This window comes from Plecotus auritus (genome assembly GCF_963455305.1).
Source record: "Plecotus auritus genome assembly, chromosome: 10".
Taxonomy (NCBI): Eukaryota; Metazoa; Chordata; class Mammalia; order Chiroptera; family Vespertilionidae; genus Plecotus; species Plecotus auritus.
Genome location: NC_137785.1, coordinates 3,291,817 through 3,313,129, shown reverse-complemented (window position 1 = coordinate 3,313,129; position 21,313 = coordinate 3,291,817). Strand labels below are relative to the sequence as shown.

Genomic DNA, 21,313 nt, shown 5'->3' with positions numbered 1-21,313 from the left:
GGCCCATTGGTGTGCACTCAGGAGGCAGCAGTGGCCCCGGCCCGCTGGGCTCGGTGGACGGACCTCGGCCTGGGGAGTGAAGGGTCGCGGGTTCGATTCCGACCAAGGGCACGGATCTCGGCTCCTCCCCGGTCGCTGGGGCCCTGTCCGGGCGCGAGCAGGAGGCAACCCATCCAGGTGTCTCTCTCACCTAGTTTCCCGCTTTCCCTCCCTGAAGGTCAGTGGGAAGATCCTCGGCGACGATTAACAAAACAGCAGTACGGTCCCCTCCCTCCCCCCCCCCGCCCCCCCTCACTTAGAGGCCGGGCCTGGTGGCCGCCCTCGGAGGCGCCCTGCTCTCCAGGAAAGCAGCGCCGCACATGGCCTCCGGCAGCTCCCAGCCAGCTGCTCCGCCTCCGCCGCCGCCTCCGCCCTGGCCCGGCGCAGGCCCCCAGCTCAGCCTCCCCCCACCGCCCCAACCAAGAACCACGCACAGCAGACAGTCGGATAGTGCCATTTATTGGCCCCGCACCCCTCCTCCACGCGCCCAGGCCACGGAATAGGACGGTTCTCCGAGGGGCCCCTCCGCTCCGCACTCCTGCGCCCCAGACCCAGGCCGGGGAGGGCGGGCTTGGGCGAGAAAGAGGATGGGCCCGCGGGAGGGGAGAAAATAACGGTGACGGGGTGGGGTGGGTACAATTAAAAGAAAACTCTAAAAGGGAGGACCCCTCTTTCCCTTCCCTCTGGGCCCCCTCTGAATGGAGGGCCCCACTGCTCTCGGCTCTTTGCCTCGCCCCCGTCGGAGGGGGCAGAGAACGCGGGCACCGGCTTCACGGGTGGGTTTGTCGTCGCTTGGTCGCTAGTTCACATCGTCTCTCTCGGGCTCTGCCGAGAGCCTGCGGGGGCAGCCAGGTCCGCGCTCGGGCGCGGGGAGGGCGCAGCGGGCGAGGTGGCGAGGGAGCACCCGGCGCCCCTCCCCCGGCCACTGCGCCCCGGGACGGGCCCGGGAGGGAGGTCGCTGCGGGTCCGGGCCCCTCGGTCCATTTCTCCCCGGGTCTCTGGGTCCTGCGCCGTCGCTCCCGCCGAGCCCGAGGGGCCCTGCCCCCCCGGGCCCCCACCCCTACCGGGCCTCCCCGCCGCGGCACTCGCTGCACCGGCCGCCCTCCGCCTCGTCCCCGTCGTCCTCCTCGTCCCCGCCGGCGCGGTAGTAGCTCTGTCCGCAGCGGCTGCAGACGGAGGGCGCGCCCACCGCGTGGACCTTCTTGTGTCTGCGCAGCGCCGCGCCCTGCACGAAGCCCTCGCCGCACTCCACGCAGATGTGCGCAGGCTCCTCGCCGCCCGCCCCGAGCGCGTCCTCGTGCTGCGCGCGCTGGTGCGCCAGGAGCGCGGCCGCCTGCCCGAAGCCCTGACCGCACTCCACGCACACGTACGGCTTGGGGGCGGGCGCGCGCCGGGAGCGGGGCCCCGGCGCCTTGGCCCCCGCGCCCGCCCCCGCCGCCCCCGCCGCCCCCTCCCCGGCCGCGCCCACCACGATGATGCCGTCGCCGTCGCCCACCGGGATGGCGATCTCGCCGTCCGCCGCCGCCGCCTCGTCGGGCGCCTTGGCCCGGCGCACGCTGGCCGCCAGCACTTTGGCCGCCACGCCGGGCCCCGACAGCTCGGGGTGCAGCCGCAGGTGGCGCGCCAGGCTCTTGGGCTGGCTGAAGCCGCGGCCGCAGCGCGGGCACACGAAGGGCTTGAGGCCGCTGTGCGAGCGCCGGTGCTTGGCCAGGCTCTTGCTCTGCGTGAAGCTGCGGCCGCAGTCGGGGCAGGCGTAGGGCTTCTCGCCCGTGTGGATGCGCTGGTGCTGCATGAGGTTGGAGCTCCAGCTGAAGCGCTTGCCGCACTCGGAGCAGGCGTAGGGCTTCTCGCCCGTGTGGATGCGCCGGTGCTGCACCAGGTGCGAGCTCTGCGAGAAGGTCTTGCCGCAGTCGGTGCAGGCGTTGGGCCGCTCGCCCGTGTGCGTGCGCTGGTGCCGCGTCAGCTTGGACCAGTGGCTGAAGCTCTTGCCGCACTCGTTGCAGATGTAGGGCGCAGGCGGCCGCGGCCGGGGCGGCGGGCCGGCCGGGGGCGCCGACGGGGGCGGGGACAGCTTGGTGGGGGGCCAGGTGGGCACGTCGTCATCGTCCATGATGAGGATGTCCACTGCAAGGCAGAGCGGGGAGAGGGCGTCAGAGACCGGCCGTGCAGGGCCTTCCGCGGGAGCGCGCGCGGGCCGCCCGGGGCGGGGCTTCAACCCGCCGGCTGCCTGCCCCCTGCGCGGCCTGGGCAACCCACTCTCCCCCTGGCATGGGGCGGGGCAGCAAGCCCTGCCCCCTGGGCTTTGTCAGCGCCCCCTCCCCCCCCCACACACACACAGCACACACACACACACACACGCACGCGGGCACCAAGCACTCAACACTGTCCCCGAGCCCCGCTGGCGAACATGCGAGGACTGATGTGCTGCGGCTGCTGGCTTGTCCCCGCCAACCCTATTTGGGGCTCACAGGGACACCTCCCTACTGAAGCCATGAAACACAATAATATTCATCGCGGCTGAAAACTGCTGTTTGAACTTTAACCCCGCTGTTCTGCCTTCTGTACACACCTGCTTGCTTAAACAATAGGGCAGGAACCTCAGTTCCAGAATGAGACCTGGAAACTCACGTAAACCACCCCGGCATGTTGCCAGCCCACATTACGGTTTTACAAAGGTCATTCTTCGGCGCCTGAGAACCAGAACCGACCGCAAAAATGGCTTCCCGTTGACTCAGTGGCTCCAGGGGCTGAAGCTGTAGGTGACCCTTCGAGATGACTAACTTTGCTCCATTTTGCCTCCGTACAATCCGCTTTCGAAAGGCCGTTCCTCATCCCAACGCCTGGCGGGGGGTGCGGTTTGCCTATATAAGCTCGCAACGGGGGTCACTGGGGGCTGAGACTCCGAGCGCTCAGGGCCCCGCGCAGCCGCCGGCTTTTGAATTAGAGAGACGCCGTGATTCGACTGCGTGGCTGACGCGTCCTCTTCCGCTCGCGGGGTACACTGCAGCGGTGCCGAAGGCACCCTGTCCCCCGGCCCAGGGAGGTGGGCGTGCCCTGTGGGGCTGTGGCTTAGGTGGGGCTCAGGGCCCAGGACCCAGACATGCACCTAGGGGACCTCTCCCACCCTAGGGGACCTCTCCCACCCTAGGGGACCTCTCCCACCCTAGGGGACCTCTGTGAGCTGCCCCGACGCCACAGCTCCCTCCCCTGTAGGCGATGTCATCCCTCCCCCCTCGGCGTCGGGACCCTCTGTATTTCTACGCATTTTGGGGGGTCGCTTCCCTGTCTCACCCACGTGGGACCTGTATTAAGGCCCCAAGATGGACCTGGGTAGCTGTTGCCCCGTCGCTGCCCGGCCCACACCCCTCACATCCCACCCTGGGAACTCCAGGGGGCGGCCACGGGACAGGCCGGGGAGCCAGCCGGCACCGGCTGTGGTCTGCCCTCCAGATCCCGTATTCACCGGGAGATGGCGCGCTGACTGCGGCGAGGCCTGTGCTGACCCCGCACCTCAGCAGCGCCCCCCCCACCCCCCGCCAGGAGCGAGTGAAAATCCGTGATGACGGCCGGGGCGGCTGGTGCAGCGCGGGGCACAGAGCACAGAGCGCCGGGCACTGCCAAGGCCCCAGCCCGGAGCCTGGACACCCTGCCGGCCGATGTCCAACACAGGAGCTGATCAATGTTTTTCTTTTTTAATCCTCACCCGAGGGTACTTTTCCATTGATTTAGGGAGAGTCCAAGAGGGAGGGACAGACGGCGAGAAACAGGATGTGAGAGAAACACATGGACGGTTTGCCTCCTGCAGGCGCCCTGACCAGGGCCTGGCCGGGGAGGAGCCCGCAACCGAGGTCCGTGCCCTTGACCGGAATGGAACCCGGGTCCCTTCTGTCCGCAGGCGGACGCTCTATCCACTGAGCCACACGGGCCAGGACATGACAACATTTCTGAGGTTCCCCCAACGCCCTGGTGTCTTCCCCCCGAGTGGGAGGCACAGGGCTGAGCGGCGAGGTCACGGGGTCCGGCCTGCGGGCGGATGGCTGGCAGGTGGGAGGACCCGCCCCAGTGTGAGCGCCGAGGCTGCTCCCGGGAACCTGAGTTCCGTCCCACGCAGACTCGCGGGGCTGGGGGTGTGCGGCCGGAAGTGGCCACGGAACGACTCCAGGCCTTGTCGGCGGTAGAACCGCGCTCAGCCCCCAGGTGAGCGGGGCAGCCAGTCCCGGGGGTGTCCGTCCGCCTCTCCGCGGGGAGGGGACGGCGGGGCTGGAACCTCTTCTCCAGACGCCGCAGCCCCTGGTCCGCACCCGGGGCCCCACGACCTGGCCCGCGGGCTCCAGGCACCGAGTGGGCAAAGCCACTGCCTCGGGAGGGCGTCTAACCCGCACGACCTGGAAAGGCGGCCGCCACGGGCCGTCCCCGAGGGCCACAGGCAGCTCCGGCCCAGGGGCCCGGGGCGCTGTTCTCCTGGCGGGGGGCGCGGGCTGCCGGCGGCCTGAGCCGGAACGAGCCAGTCTGGGGACTCCGAGGCCGCGTCCCCGTCGGGAGACCCAAGCTGAGGGCTGAGGGCCGCCAGGACGCAGGCCCCGCCCCGCTCCGCCCGCCCTCCCTCCGGTGGCGGTGGCTTCCCGCGGGGCGGTGGCTGGGCCGAGGCTGGCGCAGCAATGGCCGAGTTAACCGCTGCGAGGCCCCGGGGCCACAGAGGAGTGACCGAGGGGTAGGACAGCCTGTGCTCGGAGGAGCAGTGAGGGGGCGCTGAGCCCTAATGGGCGATGGGGGGCGGTGCTGTCCTGGTTCCGGGACCACTGGGTCAACTGAAACTCATTATCTGTAGCTGCTGAAAACTGCACCGCCCTCCAGCCCGCTGCCCAGACTATTGCGGTCCTTTGGGGGGTCCCCCGGGTCCCGCCTCGCTGCCTCCGGTCTTCCCTCCCCTCTCCCCGGGGCCGTGCTCCCCGGCACTGTCCTCTCCCGGTCAGGTCCCGGCATGTCCTTCCGCCGGCAGCCCTTCCTCGGCCGGGCCCGTGCTGACCGAGGGCCTCTCCAGAGAGGCCGACTGAGCTGGAACCCCGTTTGTGATGAACAAGTTTGGGCTCCCTGTCTGGGCTGGGGCCGCATCCCTGCTGGGGCCGCATCCGTGCTGGGGCCCGGGCAGGTGGTCACAGGCCGGGAGGTCACAGGCCGGGAGGTCACAGGCCGGGTGGTCACAGGCCGGGTGGTCACAGGCCGGGTGAGCGGTGCAGGGATGGGCACTCCTCCCGATGAGCGGGGACCGGGCTCCATTTCAGGAGACACGCTGGGCAGCTGGGGTCAAGGGCAGGCGCTGCGAGTGGAGCGAGTGGAGGCAGGGATGGCGGGGAGGTCGGCAGCGTTGATCCTGGAGTTGAGACACGGCTGGGGCCTCATTCAGGAGGAGAGATGCACAGAAGTCCCCTGCCCAGCGGGGAGGGGCGCAGGGCAACTCCTGGGCCCTCCGCCGGTGGCTGTGCGTCTGGGCTGGCACCGCCCACTTTCTCCTCAGAGCTGCAGCCGACCCTGGTCTCCGACCTCCTCAGAGCTCTGCCGGCCCTAGGCACCGCCCCCCATTGCCCATTAGGGCTCAGCGCCCCCTCACTGCTCCTCCGAGCACAGGCTGTCCTACCCCTCGGTCACTCCTCTGTGGCCTCGCAGCTGTAGGGCTGCCGGGGGCGCTGGGCTCCCTGTGCTTAGAAGGGCGCCCCGCAGGCTGACCTGCTGCCTGGGGGTGCCCACTCACCTCTCCATGGGAGCCGCCCCGCCCCCCATGTGCCTGCCCGCCCCAGGCCCCACATCCCTCACACACAGGCCAGGGGGAGACAGACTGGGCAGCGCCCGGGGCTGAGCCTGCCCCTCGCCAGCCTCAGCCTGAAGTAGGGTAGCAATCACCTCAGGTAGAAACTGCAGTTTTAACCTTAACTTTAACCCTGCTGTTTGGCTTCTGTACTTATTTGCTTGCTGAAACAATAGAAAAGTTATTTTGATTTTCTGAACTTATGTATGCCATCCCAATCAATTGAATACTCCATGGATGGTGGTTTGAATATCCCATTGATTGTGATCTCACTGGTCATCGAAGCACATTCTCCTAGGAACCAGGACAGCTCAATTACCCTAAATTGTCTCAGCTGCTACAGATAATGAGTTTCAGTTGACTCAGTGGTCCCGGAACCAGGACAGCACAATTCTTCTAAATTGCCTCGGTGGCTCCAGATAACCTGTTTCTGTTGATTCAGTGATCCGTAGACCGAAAAGTATACTTAATCTTTATAGATAACTAACTTGCTCAGTTTCGCTTCTGTAACTGTTTTGTGCAAACCAGTTCCTCATTCCAAACCCAAAGATGTAATCGATACCGTTGTGATAGTCTGCCTATACAAGCCAGATGTGGCGAGCTGTTCGGGGCTGCGAGATCTGGAGCGCTGTTGCCCCTCGCAGCCGCCGGCCTTTGAACGAATGACTCCATAATTCAACTTTTTGAGGCGTCCTTTGTGAGATTCGGGGTACACCTCAACAAGCCCAGCACTGTCTGTCACAGGTGGCCCGAGCTCAGCCAACAAGGGACACAGCCAGGCCACAGGGCCTATTGGTGTGCCAGGGGCAGCACACGGCGGGGGTGAGGGGCATGACCCGTCGGGCGGCGAGCTAGACAGGGGGCGCGAGGCCTGCCTCGAGCTTGTCTGAAGAGTGACATGGCGACCTTAGAACTAAACTTCCCTGACTCCATGGCGCACACACGTTGGAGACCACCTGGGACATTGGACCTGGACTGGGTATTCGATGGCAGTGAGCAGTGACAGTTCACGGGAGACACACGGTGTAGCTGGGGGCGGGGGGAGGGGGAGCGCATCTTGTTTGGTTTTTAGTCCTGATCTGCTGGAGTAGTGGTTCTCAACCTTTCTAATGCCACGACCCTTTAATACAGTTCCTCATGTTGTGGTGACCCCCAACCATAAAATCATTTTCATTGCTACTTCATAACTGTAATTTTGCTACTGTTATGAATCGTAATGTAAATATCTGTGTTTTCCAATGGTCTTAGGCGACCCTGCTTGTGACCCACAGGTTGAGAACTGCTGATGTAGAGCCTAAGACCATTGGAAAACACAGATATTTACATTACGATTCATTAACAGCAGCAAAATTACAGTTATGAAGTAGCAACAAAAATAATTTTATGGTTGGGGGTCACCACAACATGAGGAACTGTATTAAAGGGTCGCGGCAAGGAGAAACCAAGATGGCGGCATAGGTAAACACCTAAACTGCTGCCTCGCACAACAATTTCAAAACTACAACTAAAAGACAAAACGGACGCCATCCAGAACCACAGGAAGGCTGGCTGAGTGGAAATTCTACAACTAGAAGGAAAGAGAAAAGCACACTGAGACTCAGAGGAGCTGCAGGAGGCAGAGGTACCGAGGCGCACGCGTGCACGGAGAGGGCAGGCAACTGAGTACGTGGCTGGCTTTCTCAAGTAGGAGGGAGACAAAAGCTCCTGACTGCACTGAACTCCAGTTCCGGGCAAGACTCTGGGGACCCAGACACATTCGGGGAGAAACTGGACTGTCTGGCAGTGGGTGGAACTCAAGGGCGGCTTTCTCTCAGAGGTGCTTGCAGCGATTACCACAGGACACTGAGACACAAGGGCCTATTAGGGCAGGGCTGACGGGAAACCAATGCTGTCTGCTCCGCCCAGAGACTCCGCCCCATCCAAGCTGAGCACAGAGACTTTTGCAGGTCTTGTCTCATAAGGGTGTCTCCAGCACAGAAGTTCTCCCAGCATAGACACAGCTGATCCTCACAGTCAGTTGGCCTGGAGGTCAATTCCTCCCAGTGATACCAACAACAATCAAGGCTTAACTACAAGACTGTGCACACAGCCCACAAAGGGGTGCACCAAGAGTGTCCACCTCAGGTAACTGGGGAGGCTGAGCCACTGGGCCCTATAGGACACCTAGCACACAAAGCCACTCTATCAACTCAGGGAAGCAGCCAAAATGTGGAGACAAAGAAACAGGTCACAAATGAAAGAAATGGAGGAAAGCAAACGACTGGATATAGAGTTCAAAACCACAGTTATAAGGTTTTTCAAGAATTTTCTAGAAAAGGCCGATAAATTTAGCGAGACCCTTGAGGATATGAATAAGGACCAACTAGAAATTAAGCATATACTGACTGAAATAAATATTATACAGAGACCTAACAGCATACTAGAGGACTGCAAGAATCAAGTCAAAGATTTGAAATACAAAGAAGCAAAAAACACTCAACCGGAAAAGCAAAAAGAAAAAAAGAATCCAAAAATATGAAGATAGTGTAAGGAGCCTCTGGGACAACTTCAAGCGTACCAACATCAGAATTATGGGGGTGCCAGAAGAAGAGAGAGAGCAAGATACTGAAAACCTATTGGAAGAAATAATGATCGAAAACTTCCCCCACCTGGTGAAAGAAATAGACTTACAAGTCCAGGAAGCGCACAGAACCCCAAACAAAAGGAATCCAAAGAGGACCACACCAAGACACATCATAATTAAAATGCCAATGGCAAAAGACAAAGAATATTAAAAGCAGCAAGAGAAAAACAGTTACCTACAAGGGAGCACCCATACGATTGTCAGCTGATTTCTCAACAAACTATGCAGGCCAGACGGGAGTGGCAATAAATTTTCAATGTGATGAATAGCAAGAACCTACAACCAAGATTACTCTACCCAGCAAAGCTATCATTCAGAATTGAAGGGCAGATAAAGAGCTTCACAGATAAGAAAAAGCTAAAGGAGTTCATCACCACCAAACCAGTATTATATGAAATGCTGAAAGGTATTCTTTAAGAAAAGGAAGAAGAAGAAAGAAAAGATAAAAACTATGAACAACAAATACATATCTATCAACAAGTGAACCTAAAAATCAAGTGAATTAAAAACCTGAGGAACAGAATAATCTGGTGAATATAATAGAATCAGGGGCATAGAAAGGGAGTGGACTGATAATTTTCAGGGGGAAAGGGGTGTGGGGGGTGCGAGAAGAGACTGGACAAAAATCATACACCTATGGATGAGGACAGTGGGGGGGAGGTAAGGGCAGAGGGTGGGGTGGGAACCGGGTGGAGGGGAGCTATGGGGGGAAAAGGAACAATTGTAATAATCTGAACAATAAAGATTTATTAAATTAAAATAAAGGGTCGCGGCATTAGAAAGGTTGAGAACCACTGTACTGGAGCTGTAGGTGAGTTAGGTGATGTGCAGGGTTTCTAATACGGCAGGAAAACACGAACCCACAACCCAGGGCGCGGCGGTGGGGCAAGCCCGGCCACCCTGAGGCCGGGCCAAGTGGAGCCGTTACCTCGTTTGGTCATGTTTGGAACGTCCACAGTGAACCCCACTTTCCAGTTAACTTTGCAAAGGCACCAAGGCCACGCACGTGTGACAGGGAGCAGGGCGCCGGCCCAGGGGAGCTGGGAGCTGCCCTCTTGGGGTGCATCTCAGACGGGGTGCATCTCAGACAGGGTGCATCTCAGACGGGGTGCATCTCAGACAGGGTGCATCTCAGACAGGGTGCATCTCAGACGGGGTGCAGGAGGGGCTGCGGGACCGCTCTCACCCGCCCTGGGACCTGCAGCCGCCCGACAACGGCGAGGCTGCGCCCACTCACTTCCGCTACCGGGGCGGGGCCTGGGGAACAGGAAGTGCTTCCGCTCAGGCCCTTTACGGCAGCGTTTGCGACCACGTGGCAGCGTGGCCATGGCTCGAAGCCGCCTCAGCAGCAGGTGGAAGCCCGGGACGGGAACACGCTGCCACCGAGGGTGAGTTTTATTCATCCCGAACAACGCTTTACTGAGGGACACCCGCTTCCAAGTTTAAGGGAGAGCGCTCACCCAGAAACCCCGATGCCCAGCTCTCCCCGCAGTCGGTCCCAGCATTCCCCGCGGCAGGCTCACCCCAGCCCGCCCCGTCGGCACCGGCACCGGCACCAGCACCAGGTTTGCCGCCCCTGGTCTAAAGCTTCCTGCCCGGGAAAATCGAGGGCCCATTGAGAAGGGGCAGAGCGCCCAGGGCTCTGGGGGAGCAGGAGCACCCCCTAACGAGAGACGGCCAGTCGGAGGCTGGGTGACCCCAGAGACACGGGAGGGGGTCCGGGGAGCCAGGCCCAGGGGGAGGGCCGCCTCACCTGGGTTCTCGTGACTGGCCATCTGCTGGTCCTCGGAATCCAGCGGCCCCGGAGACCAGGCCTCCTCCCGCAGCTCCATGTGGGCCCCTGTGAGGAGGGATGAAGCGGACAGAGGTCACAGGAGGGCAGGTGCGTCTCGGCTCCCTTCCGCGCTTGAGCTAAGAGTGCCGCAGGGTCCAGCGGACAGAGGACGGTGGGGAAACGGCCCTCTAGTCCCCACCGGACGGGGGACCACCCAGGCTGCGGCCACCCAGAACCACCGGCCCATCCCAGTGACGGCCGCCTTGCCACACGTGCAGAGACCTGCGGACACGCAGCCCCAGTCCTTCCCCGCATCCTCAGGTACGCAATCCCGCAGGGCCATGCGGTCTGGAAAGATCTCCGGGGACGAGGCACAGAGGCCTGGCCCCAAGGAGAAGCGTGGGGAGGGGGCACGGGCACTGTGTTCAGCAGAGGCGGAAACGGCGGGGCTGAAGCCAGCACACCTGGCCAGCGGCGGCGGCCGAGGGGGCGCCAGTCACTGGGAGGGTGCGCGGCTTAGGACGGCGACTCGGGCCCTTCACGGGATGTGCTGTCAGGCCGCGGAGGGAGACCCGCCTGCCGGCAAGTCTTCCCCCTGGGCCGTTACTTCCTCGGCGACCCCCCTTCCTAGTGGCCCTGAGACCACTGGGGGCCCAGCACCGGCAACAGGGCCGCCGGGCAGGTGGACCCTCACAGCCCAGCCGACCCGCTCCTCCAGCTCCTGAAAACACAAACTTCTTGCACCAAAGAAAGTTCATCTCAGCGGATTCCGATCAGGGAAAACGAAGGAGCCGGGAGCCCCGTGGGAGGGCAGTGGGAGTGCGTCGGGGACGCCCACGGGTGGCACCGCCTGGGGAACAGCTGCCCTCCCTGCTGATGACGGGGAGAGCGATTGTAACTTTTCTGAAAACCTTCCTTTCCCAACCTTGGACCGTGATGGAGGAGTGCCTCTGTGGTAAGGGGGAAAGACTGCAGGTTGGTATTCTTCTGGTGGCCACGAGGACTACGCATGACATGGGACAGTCGCAGGGGCAGCTGGACTGGCGTGGCGCAGAGGTTGAGCATCAAGGTTCAATTCCTGGTCAGGGCACATGCTGGGGCTGTGGGCTCCATCCCCAGTGGGGAGCCAGAGGGGCAGCGGATCAATGATTTTCATCATTGATGTTTCTCTCTCCCTCTTCCTTCCTCTCTAAAACCGATAAAAATGTATTTTAAAATGATAATCTTGGGCACTCAGGCCACACCTGGTAGACACAGGCACCCACAGGGGCCCACGCCGGGTCGCCCCACAGCCGCTGGAGAAACGGCCTGGCGGGTCCTTGGAGGGGACGCGGTTACCAGGTGAGGCGGCGGCTCTGCCCCAGGTGTGGCCGAGTCAAGCAGGGCAGTGCTGCTCCTCAGGTCAGCCGGAAAGCAGAGGACCCAGAGGGGGCGCCCCGAAGGGCCACACGGGGTCCAGGGCGGAGTGGCTGGCACTGGGTGTGCGGCGTGCCTGCTCGCTGTATGAGGGGCAGGGATTGCAGTGCTGATAAAGGGGGGAATGTGCAGCGTGGGCCGCTCAATTAAAAAGCCGGTAGGTAGCCTTTCCACAGTTCCACGGCCTTCTGTTTACACCATACACATTAAATGTGCGTAAAGAATGGATAGGAAGCTGCCAAGCAGTGTGGGTGGAGGTGGGGCGGGAGAGGCTGCTGCTCTGCCTTGGCCGACCAAACCCGTAGGCCAGGGGCTCCGTGTGCTCCCTGGAGCAGCCGGGTGTGCAGCCAGAGGGACTTCCGCTGAGCCTCCAGGGGAGCCGCAGGCTCGGCGCGGTGGTCCTTTGTCTGCAGCGGTCAAGGTCGGCCGCCTAAGATCCCCACGCATTCCCTAGGTGCTCGCGGCCAGGAACCCACTGCCAGCACACAGCAGACCAACACGGAAGCACACCACGCACACGGTTTCCATGCGGGAGAGCCAGGAGGACAGTGAAGGGGGGACGAAGCAGGAGGGCTGGTCTTGAGAAAGAGTCCGCCCTGAACAGTCCGCTCGGCGGGTAATCTTGACTTCAAGGCCACAGCAGGTACAACAAGTGCTCAGCCCTTCTTCCTGGAGCGGGAGCGGGAGCTGGAGCTCTCTCCCCTCCCCTCCCCTCCCCTCCCCGCCCCCTCCCCTCCCCTCCCCTCCCCTCCCCTCCCCTCCCCCACCCCGGGAAAGTGCCCGCTGCGCAGGAGGAAGTCTTATCTCCGGCGCAGGGAGGCCAGCCAGGGGAGAAATCTGTGCAAGCTGTCGTCAAAGGACCTCTTCCCCGCGTCCCAGTCCCCGGCCGCCCAAGCCCGCGGCCCGGTCCCGGAAGCGGTTCCCAGGCTGAGTCCGTCCCCGCAGGAAACGCGGAGAGCCTGCAGGCAGAGGACCTGGCTCCCTGCACACAGTGGGGAGGCGTCTGGGACAGGAGCCGGGTGTGGGCCTGGGCCCCTCAGGGACCTGCACGCACTGGGCCTGCCCGCAGAGCCCGCACAAGGACCAGAAGGTGCGAGCTGCCTGCGAGGGTCCTGGGGAGGTCAAGAAGGGCATGCACGCCTGGCTGCTGTGGCTCAGTGGACAGAGCGGCGGACTGCAGGGTCCCGGGTTCGAGTCCAGTCAAGGGCACGTGCCCAGGTTGTGGGTAGGGGGCATGCAGGAGGCAGCAGATCAATAATTCTCTCACATCATTAATATTCCTCTCTCCCCCCTCTCCCTTCCCCTCTGAAATCAGTTTTTTATTTTTTTTTTATTTTTTATTTTCTAAAATATATTTTATTGATTTTTACAGAGAGGAAGGGAGAGGGATAGAGTTAGAAACATCGATGAGAGAGAAACATCGATCAGCTGCCTCCTGCACACTCCCTACTGGGGATGTGCCCGCAACCAAGGTACATGCCCTTGACAGGAATCGAACCTGGGACCTTTCAGTCTGCAGGCCGACGCTCTATCCACTGAGCCACACCGGTTAGGGCTGAAATCAGTTTTTTAAAAAAACTACTGAAGATTGCACATAAAACTTAAAGGGGGGGAACATTCACTACATGTGACCCACTCCTGCTCGCTGGCTCGCTCGCTCACAGCAGCCGAGGCCTCTGTCCTGCCCCCAGGATCTCAGAGTTGGGGGGCTGCCCCCTCCCCCCGGGGTGACTGCACAGAGGAAGAACCAGGGCTGTGGCCGGGGCAGCCCCAAACCACTGGCAGGGCCCACAGCTCGCAGGGCAATGCGGAGTCAGCCTGACCCTGGAATGGGACAACTTCTGAGGCTGCAAGGGGGCTCCCGTCCTGCTCGGCCTCCCACCCAGCTCCCCAGTTCTCAGCTGGAAGCTCAAAGCCCCCCTAGTCCCCGCTTCCCAGCCACCACCCGGCCGGGCCCGGGGGCGATCCAATTAGCAGGCAGAACCATCAGGCCCAGGGCTGGAAGCTGCAGACAAATTACTGTTATTGTGTTATTAGCTCCCTCCCACCTCCCTGGAAGCCTGCCCACCCGTTACCCGCTTTCTTCCGCTGCCAGCCCTCCTCCCTGCAGCCTCGCTGGCTTCTCCCCTCTCCCCTGGCAGGAAACGGCTGCCCCCCACTGTCTGCTCTCTGCCCCCCTTTGCTCTCCCTGCCCCCGACCCTGCTCTCATGTACCTGCTGGCTTTCTCCCCTCCCCCTGCTCCCCCTCCACCTCCTCCCCTGACCTCCGGATCACTCCCTAACCACTGCCCCCTCCCACCCTCTGGTCACCAAATCCAGGGACTACTTCTCAGCCTTGACCCCACCCGCAGCCATGTGCACGGGTGCTCCCCGCCCGCCCCTTCGTGCCCCTTCCCTGTCTTCACTCCACAGAGGAACTCATCTTTAAGTCACTGCTTCCCAACAAGGTAAAAGGGCCGGCCAGCTCTGTGCGCGCCCACCTAGGAACCAGGAGGTCACAGGTGGACTCCCCATCAGCACAGGCCGGGGCTGCGGGCTCCATCCCCACTGTGGGGCATGCAGGAGGCAGCCGATCCAGGGTCCTCTCGCATCCTTGATGTTTCTCTCTCTCCCTCTCCCTTCCTCTCTGACATCAATACAAATTTTTTTTTAAAGGCAAAGCATCGGAACGGCCATGTCCCCAAAGAGAGCGTGTCCAGGGCTGCCAGGCAGGTGACAGGATGCCCAACGTCACCGCCACTGGGGACCACGTGCACAGGAAGCCTGAGCGGGCCGCACGCTGCTGGGTGGACAGGAGAGCAGCAGGCAGGTGGGGGGGGGGGGGCGGGGGGGGGGGAGGCGCAGGAACCCGTGCACCGCGGCGGGACCGTGGGACCCGCAAGCCACTTCTGGGCAACCCCCCCCCAGAGGAATGACACGTCCACAGCACACAGCACCGCCCCCAGAAGCAGGGTCACAGGGCCCAGTGCCCACAGCAGATGGCGGCCGGGCCCCTGCGGCCCCTGGGGCTGGCCCACAGGAGGCTGAGCCGCGGCTGCGTCCCCAGCGACCCCGAAGCGCTGGCCCAGCCAACAAGTGCGAGGCCGCGGACGGACGCGCAGGCCCACAGGCGGAGTCTGGGGACACCAAACGCGCGGAGCGAGCGGAGCGGGCAGTGTGGGTCACCGCTCCGCACGCGGGGGTTTCACTGGTCGCTGAGTCCACGTCACCCAGCCGGTGCCCTGCACCCCAACACCCGTCCCCCGGCCAACGCACCGCCCTCGCCCCTCACTCCCAGCCCACCGCCCGCTTCTCTGGGAAGCCCACCAGGCCCCCACCTGCCCGGCGGCTCACCTTTCCAGGGGGAGCTGTGGCCCCGCCCCGAGGCGCCCCGCCCCCATCACATCGCAGGCCTCCCCCTCCCAGGGTCGGCAGGTGCTTCCTTCCGCAGAGCCGCCTCGGACCCTCACTCCGTCCGCAGCCGCGGGCACTGCCTGGGTGGCCGCGGCGGGAAGCCCCACAGCACGAGCCTGGCCCCACTTCCCTTTTCTGTGAGCTCTGCCCCTCCCTCTGGGCCCCAAACTCAGCGTCCCCCCCCCCCCTCGCGGGCATTCTCTGCGACCCCCCCCCAGCCTGGGCCCCGCCCCCGCTGGGTCTGTACAGATTCCCACCCGCCTGGGAGCGGGAGATGGTCCCTGGCCGTGACCTGCGCCTCCCTCGGCTCCCGCGTGGGTGACAGAGCTGACAAGGCAGGCCCCTCCCTCCCCGCTCCCGCCCCTGAGCAGGAGCCTCGCTGCTTTCTCCCCGTCACCACCTGGCCTCCAGGCCGCCCCGCCTCGCCCCTCGCTGCCAGCCACCTCGTCCGGCCCTCGGTGGTGCCTGGGGAGCTGCCTGGGAAGGAGTGAGGTCAGGGTGCACACGGCAGCCGGCACACCCCCTTTCCGCAGCGGAGAAGTTCTAGAACGCCTAGAACCTTGACCTGCAGCAGGCCACCTGGGCGTGGCAGGGACCGGCCCTGGCCACCTGCTGCCAACCCGCATTTCCAGATTCTAAATGTTGGTGAGTAACTGAACACTGTTTACCAAACACACACACTCCGCAGGCCAGGAAAGCCTGGGGCACCCCGGCCACCTGCGCTGTCGCCCCTCTGCGGGCCGGCCCGGCCTCCACCTGCGCTGTCGCCCCTCTCGTGGGTGCGCTCTCCCGCCCTGGCCTTCCTTGCAGGCGCTTCCGTGGTTGCTGAGAACAGCACCTCCCCCAGGAAGCCTTCCCAGACTTGTCCCTTCCCTCAGCTCACTGTCCTGCCCCTCAAACAGCAGGAAGTTCACCAGGCACAGGCCACCTGAAGACCCCAGGCGCGGCTGCTGTGGGCATGGGGTGCTGTGGGCGCCATAGCCTGATCCCACAACCACCCGGGGAGACCAGGACAAGCTGGGACAGGCTGCCCGGGTCGGACTCGCCCCCAGGCTGCCCCACCACCACCACGTGACCTTGGCGTCAGGATCAATGCATGGAGGCCTGTGAGGTGCCCCCTGAGCCGGTGCTTAGTGAGGACCGGGTACTGCTGACTGCGGACGGGGGCTTGGACGAGAGCTCAGTGGCTGACGTCACAGCCAGAGCAGCGGGCTAGGGCTCCCCCGGCCGGCAGTCTCCAAGGCAGCTCTGCCCCTCCCCCCCCAGGACATGGCACTTGTCCCTGCACCTCCCATCACTGCAGCTGAGTCCTGCATCCCTGGGGGCATCCCCACCCCCGTCCCAGCCCCAGCAAACTGCGAGCACTGGGAGAGGGACTGGCTCCCAGCACAGACACGCACACAGCAGCCCCAGGAACCCAACTCGGACCAGCCTGGGCTCGAGGCTGCACCATGCTGATGCCTCGCTGGGTCCCCAGCATCAATGAGAAGGCCACACAGGGCTCCCCTTTCCCACGGAGGGGAGGGGTGTTCTGACCCCAAAGGCCAGGACAGACCGACCGGGAAACCCCACGCTCTGCGCTCCTGCAGCAGGGCCGCTGGCCTGGCGGCGTGAAACCCCAGCTCCCCTCCTGCCCGTCCTGGCCCCCGGGAAAGTCCCGCCTGACACGGGGGGCTGGTCTCAGAGTCCGCTCAGCACTGGCGGCCCCACCAGCCCCGTGACGGATGCCGAAGAGGCCGCGGCGCAGCCTGGCTCCCAGAGTCCCCAGCGGCTTCCTGGGGGCGGAAGGGCCGAGCTCTGGAACCCCGGCCGCCGTGCCCGCTGCTGCGTGGGCCTGGACGGGCCTGGACGCAGTCCCCTAACACGGGGGCCACCTCCATCCCAGGCTCTGGGGGCTCCGACAGTGAGCGGGGCCCAGGTCAGCGAGAGTGGGCATCTTCACAAGGAGTGAGGTCAGGAGGCTGCGCCCACCCACGACCCTGGGCAGCCAGGCGGCCGCGGGAGGCCGGGGCCAGGCCTCCGCCACTGCCCGTCCGCAGCTCGCCACTGGCCCCCTGGAGTCCAGGGTCCCTTGGTCAAGTCCTCTGTCCTTGGAGACTCAGGACGGCCCATTCCCCTGGGCATCCGCCCTGACCACGTGAGGCAGGGAGGTGAGAAGCTGGGATGTTCCTTGCCAGTGGGAGGGAAACTGAGTCAGCCGATGCCAACAGCCCATCCAGCACCTGCCTGCCGCCTCCTCTCTCGCACAGCCCCTCCCTAAGCACCAAGCCCTCAGGCAGTGAGGTTCTGGGGCATCAAATACTCTCAGGAACAAGGCCTGGGGGCGGGGGGGGGGGGGGCGGAGACAGAGCTTTGGTCAAACCAGAGATAACATCTAGGCCTCGGTGGTGGAAAGAAGCGGTGGAAAGAAGCGAAAGCAGAGGAACCGACACCATGGCTGCCATCAGGACCCGCTGCAGTGGCCCATGACCCCCTGGCGCTGGCCAGTCAGTAGTGACCACAACCCTGCGGGACACTCTGGAACGCTGACGAATATTCTATCGAGGCTTCCCCTAGAAATCCTGCCTTTCAACAACAGACAGAAACCTTTAAGACAGCCCTGGCCGGGTTGGCTCAGTGGATAGAGCGCTGGCCTGCGGACTGAAGGGTCCGGGGTTCGATTCTGGTCAAGGGCACGAACCTCGATTGCAGGCTCCTCCCCAGCGTGGGCCCTAGTCAGGGCTCATGCAGGAGACAACCGACTGATGTGTTTCTCTGTCTTTCCCTCTCTCCCCCACTCTCTCTAAAAATCAATGGGAAAATATCCTGGGTGAGGATTTAAAAAAACACCTTTAAGACAAAGAACCTCGCACGCCCACCTTCCCCCTTCTTCCCTAAGGGGGGTCTTTGCATCCTTTCTCCAGGGCCGTTCTCTGTAACTTGTCCGCGGGGTGCACGCAGCCCAGCTGGCTGCTGCTTTGCCTCCCTGACTTCCCTCCTAAGGGCCAAGGCAGCCAAGACTAGGCTCGTTCCTGCGACTGTGATCCTTCCTCTTCTCCTCCGGCCCCTCCTTCGCGCCGCTGTCCCGCTTTAATAAACGTGCTCTCCAGGTCACCTGAACTGGCGCTGTGAAGTCTTTCCAGAACAAAGTCAAGAACCAAGACAGCGCACACGGGGAACATCACCACCCCCAGCGGGGCTCCCGGGAACTATTCTGCACCCCCCAACCACTCTGCCCAGCGCTGTGCTGGTCTCCTCACAGGCCTCGGAGCTGCCTAGCTCTGGGCCTAGCCCCTGGGAGCCTCGAGTCATGTGTGCAACGGACCTTCTCCCCCACCCGAGCAGGGGCTGCACCAGCCGTGTGACCACACAGGGCGGACGTGCGGCACAGCCGGACGGACGTGGCTTGTCCAATGAAGAATGGGCTGTGCTCGCCACCTTAGGGGAAGAACCAGCCTGGGAAAGAGGAAGTGACAGGTCCAAGGTCACAGGCTGGAGAAAGGGAGCAGAGGGCAGCCTGGGAGCACCTGGCTTCAGCGCCCTTTGCACACTCTGCGCCCCTCCTCTGGGTGTAAAAAGGAAGCATTCCAAGGTCAACACTCTCATCATCCCGGTTCCACCCGGGCAGAGACCCAGCTGCCTTACCTAAGGTCACTAAGGTCTGAGTGTGGGGCTGGGATTCAGATCCAGATCGTCTGACCGGAGAGCCTGGGCCAGCGCCCTGATAAACCCTTCCTGTACCCCCGGGGGTGGGGGTGCGGACTGGCCCTGGAAGGCTTCCAGAAGGAAAAGGCACAGACGGGAGACACCGCCAGGAGGAATCTGATATGAAGGTTCTCTGGGCAGAGGCGGCCGCTGCACCAGCTGCACCTCGCAAAGAGGCTTACAGACTTAGGGGGAGATAAGCCAGGATCAGCAGCACCTGTGCGTCCCGGGCCAGGCCGCGCCGCTGGGCCTCGGCATTGCCCAACCTGGGGCCTGGCACCAGGAAACAGGGAAGCCCCAGCCAAGCCACTCCCCCTAAGACGGGCCGCCCGCGGGGCGGGGCGGGGCTGGGCTGATGGCCCCCCTGGCCCCGCGACCTCTCCACAGGGGTCCTGGTGAGCGGGCGGGGCTGTGTCCAGGTCTGCGTCCCTGCTCCAGGCCCTGTCCTTGGTGCCCGCACTGCAGGACCTGCGCCCACCATCGCTGCCGCCTCTCAAGCCTGCGGGTCACTTTTCCTTCTGATCTTGCAGGATCCCGAGGGTCCCAGGGGCACTCAACTCCATGGACTGGGGTGTCCCCCTTTGTGGGCGGGAGTGGGGAACACAGCGGGCCCGGCCACCGTCTTCGCCCTGCACCGCGGACCACATGGGGCCTGACCTTGGCCCAGCCGCTCCCCCCGGGGCGCACGCGCTTTCTGCCCCCGCCCGGGCCCGGCGAATGAATGAGCCTCCGCCGCCGGAACGCCCGTAATTACCGCCCGGGCCAAAGTCCGCACGCGGCCCGCCCGGGGCAGCAACGGGCCCAGGTGCTTTGAAAAAGGGAAGGAGTAGGGGACAGGCTTCCGGTCAAGCAGGCTCATCCGCGCGGCCCCCGCCCCCACCGGGGCCTCAACTTCCCTCCGGAGTCGCCACGACTTCCGGCCACCACCAGCCGGCAAGATTGGAGGGGGGGGGCTGGATACGCGGCGACCCCACTCGGAGCCGAGCCCCAGGGCAAAGCCCCCGGCGCTGCGCACGCGCGCTCCTCCCGGGCGCGCTCCCGAACAGCACGGCCGCGCACGCGCACTCCCCACCCCGCACGCGCTCACCGGCGGGACCCCCCGCCCCGCCGGCCGCGCGCCCTCACGCCCCCCCAGCGGCGCGCACGCGCACTCACGCCCAGTCGCGCTCGCCGTCCGCCTTCCCGCCCGCCCCCCGTCCACAGCCCGGCTCCGGAGGCGCGCCCCCCCCGGCCCTGGCCGCACGCCCCCGGCCCCCGCGCCCTCCCCTCACCTCCTCGGTCCCGGGGCCGCCGCGCCGCACTCCTCCTTCTCTCGCCTCCCTCACGGATGGTGGCAGCGGCGGCAGCGGCGACTCAGACCCTGGGGTCAGGGGGACGGGCGCCCAGGCCGGAAGTGACCTTCCAGGCCGCTTCCGCCCGCGCCGCTCCCCCCTCCCCCCAACCCCCTCCGGCCGCCACCCCGTCCTGGCCGCTCTAGGAAGGTGAGCCCGCGACCCCCTTGGCCGCCGCCCCCCCGCCCCCCCGGCTCGATGGTGCGGAGCCGGCGCTCAGGAAACCACTTCCGGGCACGTCTAGGACGCGGGTCCTCCGGCCGCGCTCTATGGCGCCGCGCGCGGAGGGGCTGCGGCCCCGCCCCCTCCCCAGAACGGAGGCGCGGGCTCGGCCCGTTAGGCGGAGACTTCCGGTGTCTGGGGAGGTGCCCCTCTCCCCCCCCACACACCCCGGGAGCCGGGCCCTCGCGCCTGCGCAGTGTGCTCCCCGAGCCGGCCGCGGGCGAGAGGTGCGCGGCTAGTGGCCAGGGCCCCTCGTGCCGCCGGGTCCTCCAGTCGTCTCTATCGTCGTAACCCCTTCCCTGCCAACGCCCTCGCGGTGACCGGCGCCCGCGAGCTGCGGGGGACTGTCCTCTGCGACCCTAGTCCTTTCCATACTGCACAGAGCGGCGCCCGGGACCGCGTCCACCTCTCAGCCTCAGTTTCCCCTTCTGGAGCAATCACCCAGGTCGAGCGTCTCCAGGGCCTTTGCATGCAAAAGGTCCTATTCCTAACCTCTCGTCTGTGCCCACTTTGCAGATAAGGAGGGGTGCAGAGAGGTCAAGGCACTTGCGGAGTGTCCCCGGCTTGAACCCGGAGGCTGGCCGCCGCCTCTCACGTGTAACTGTGGCCCATCGATCACACCGCCTCCTGGAACGACAGACTATGGGTCACAGCCGCCAGGACTCGCCTGCGGGCCTCATGCAAGGAGGGCGCTGAGTGCGCGCTGCTGGCTGGACGTTGGCTGGTCTGGTGAGCATTCTTCTGTTGCATTGTACCCCGGATCTCACAAAGGACGCCTCAAGAAGTCGAGTTATGGAAGTCATTTACTAAAGGCCGGCGGCTTAGGAGGGGGCATTCAGCACCCCAAATCTCGCAGCCCCGAACAGCTCGCCACATCTGGCTTATATAGGCAGACTATCACAAAGGTATCGATTACATCTTTGGGTTTGGAATGAGGAACCTGGTTTGCACAAAGCAGTTACAGAAGCGAAACTGAGCAAGTTAGTTATCTATAAAGATTAAGTATACTTTTCGGTCTACGGATCACT

General features: G+C 63.9%; 1 protein-coding gene across 1 annotated transcript; it reads right to left on the bottom strand.

Annotated features, from left to right (window-relative positions):
• Positions 1-477: 477 nt before the first annotated feature.
• On the bottom strand, positions 478-20,141 carry ZNF787 (zinc finger protein 787). Its single transcript, XM_080645376.1, has 3 exons — positions 20,004-20,141; positions 10,219-10,305; positions 478-2,163 (listed from the first exon to the last, which is right to left on the bottom strand). Exons 2-3 carry the CDS (start codon positions 10,295-10,297, stop codon positions 1,100-1,102), a joined length of 1,143 nt encoding a protein of 380 aa, XP_080501502.1. The 5' UTR covers positions 10,298-10,305; positions 20,004-20,141; the 3' UTR covers positions 478-1,099.
• Positions 20,142-21,313: the final 1,172 nt, after the last annotated feature.

What these genes read in the sequence shown, in the direction of transcription:
- ZNF787 (XM_080645376.1), bottom strand. Translation starts at nt 10,297, where the DNA reads ATGGAGCTGCGGGAGGAGGCCTGGTCTCCGGGGCCGCTGGATTCCGAG. An exon ending in GGCCAGTCACGAGAACCCAG is followed by an intron (nt 2,164 to 10,218) that starts GTGAGGCGGCCC and finishes TCTGCCTTGCAG; the next exon opens with TGGACATCCTCATCATGGAC.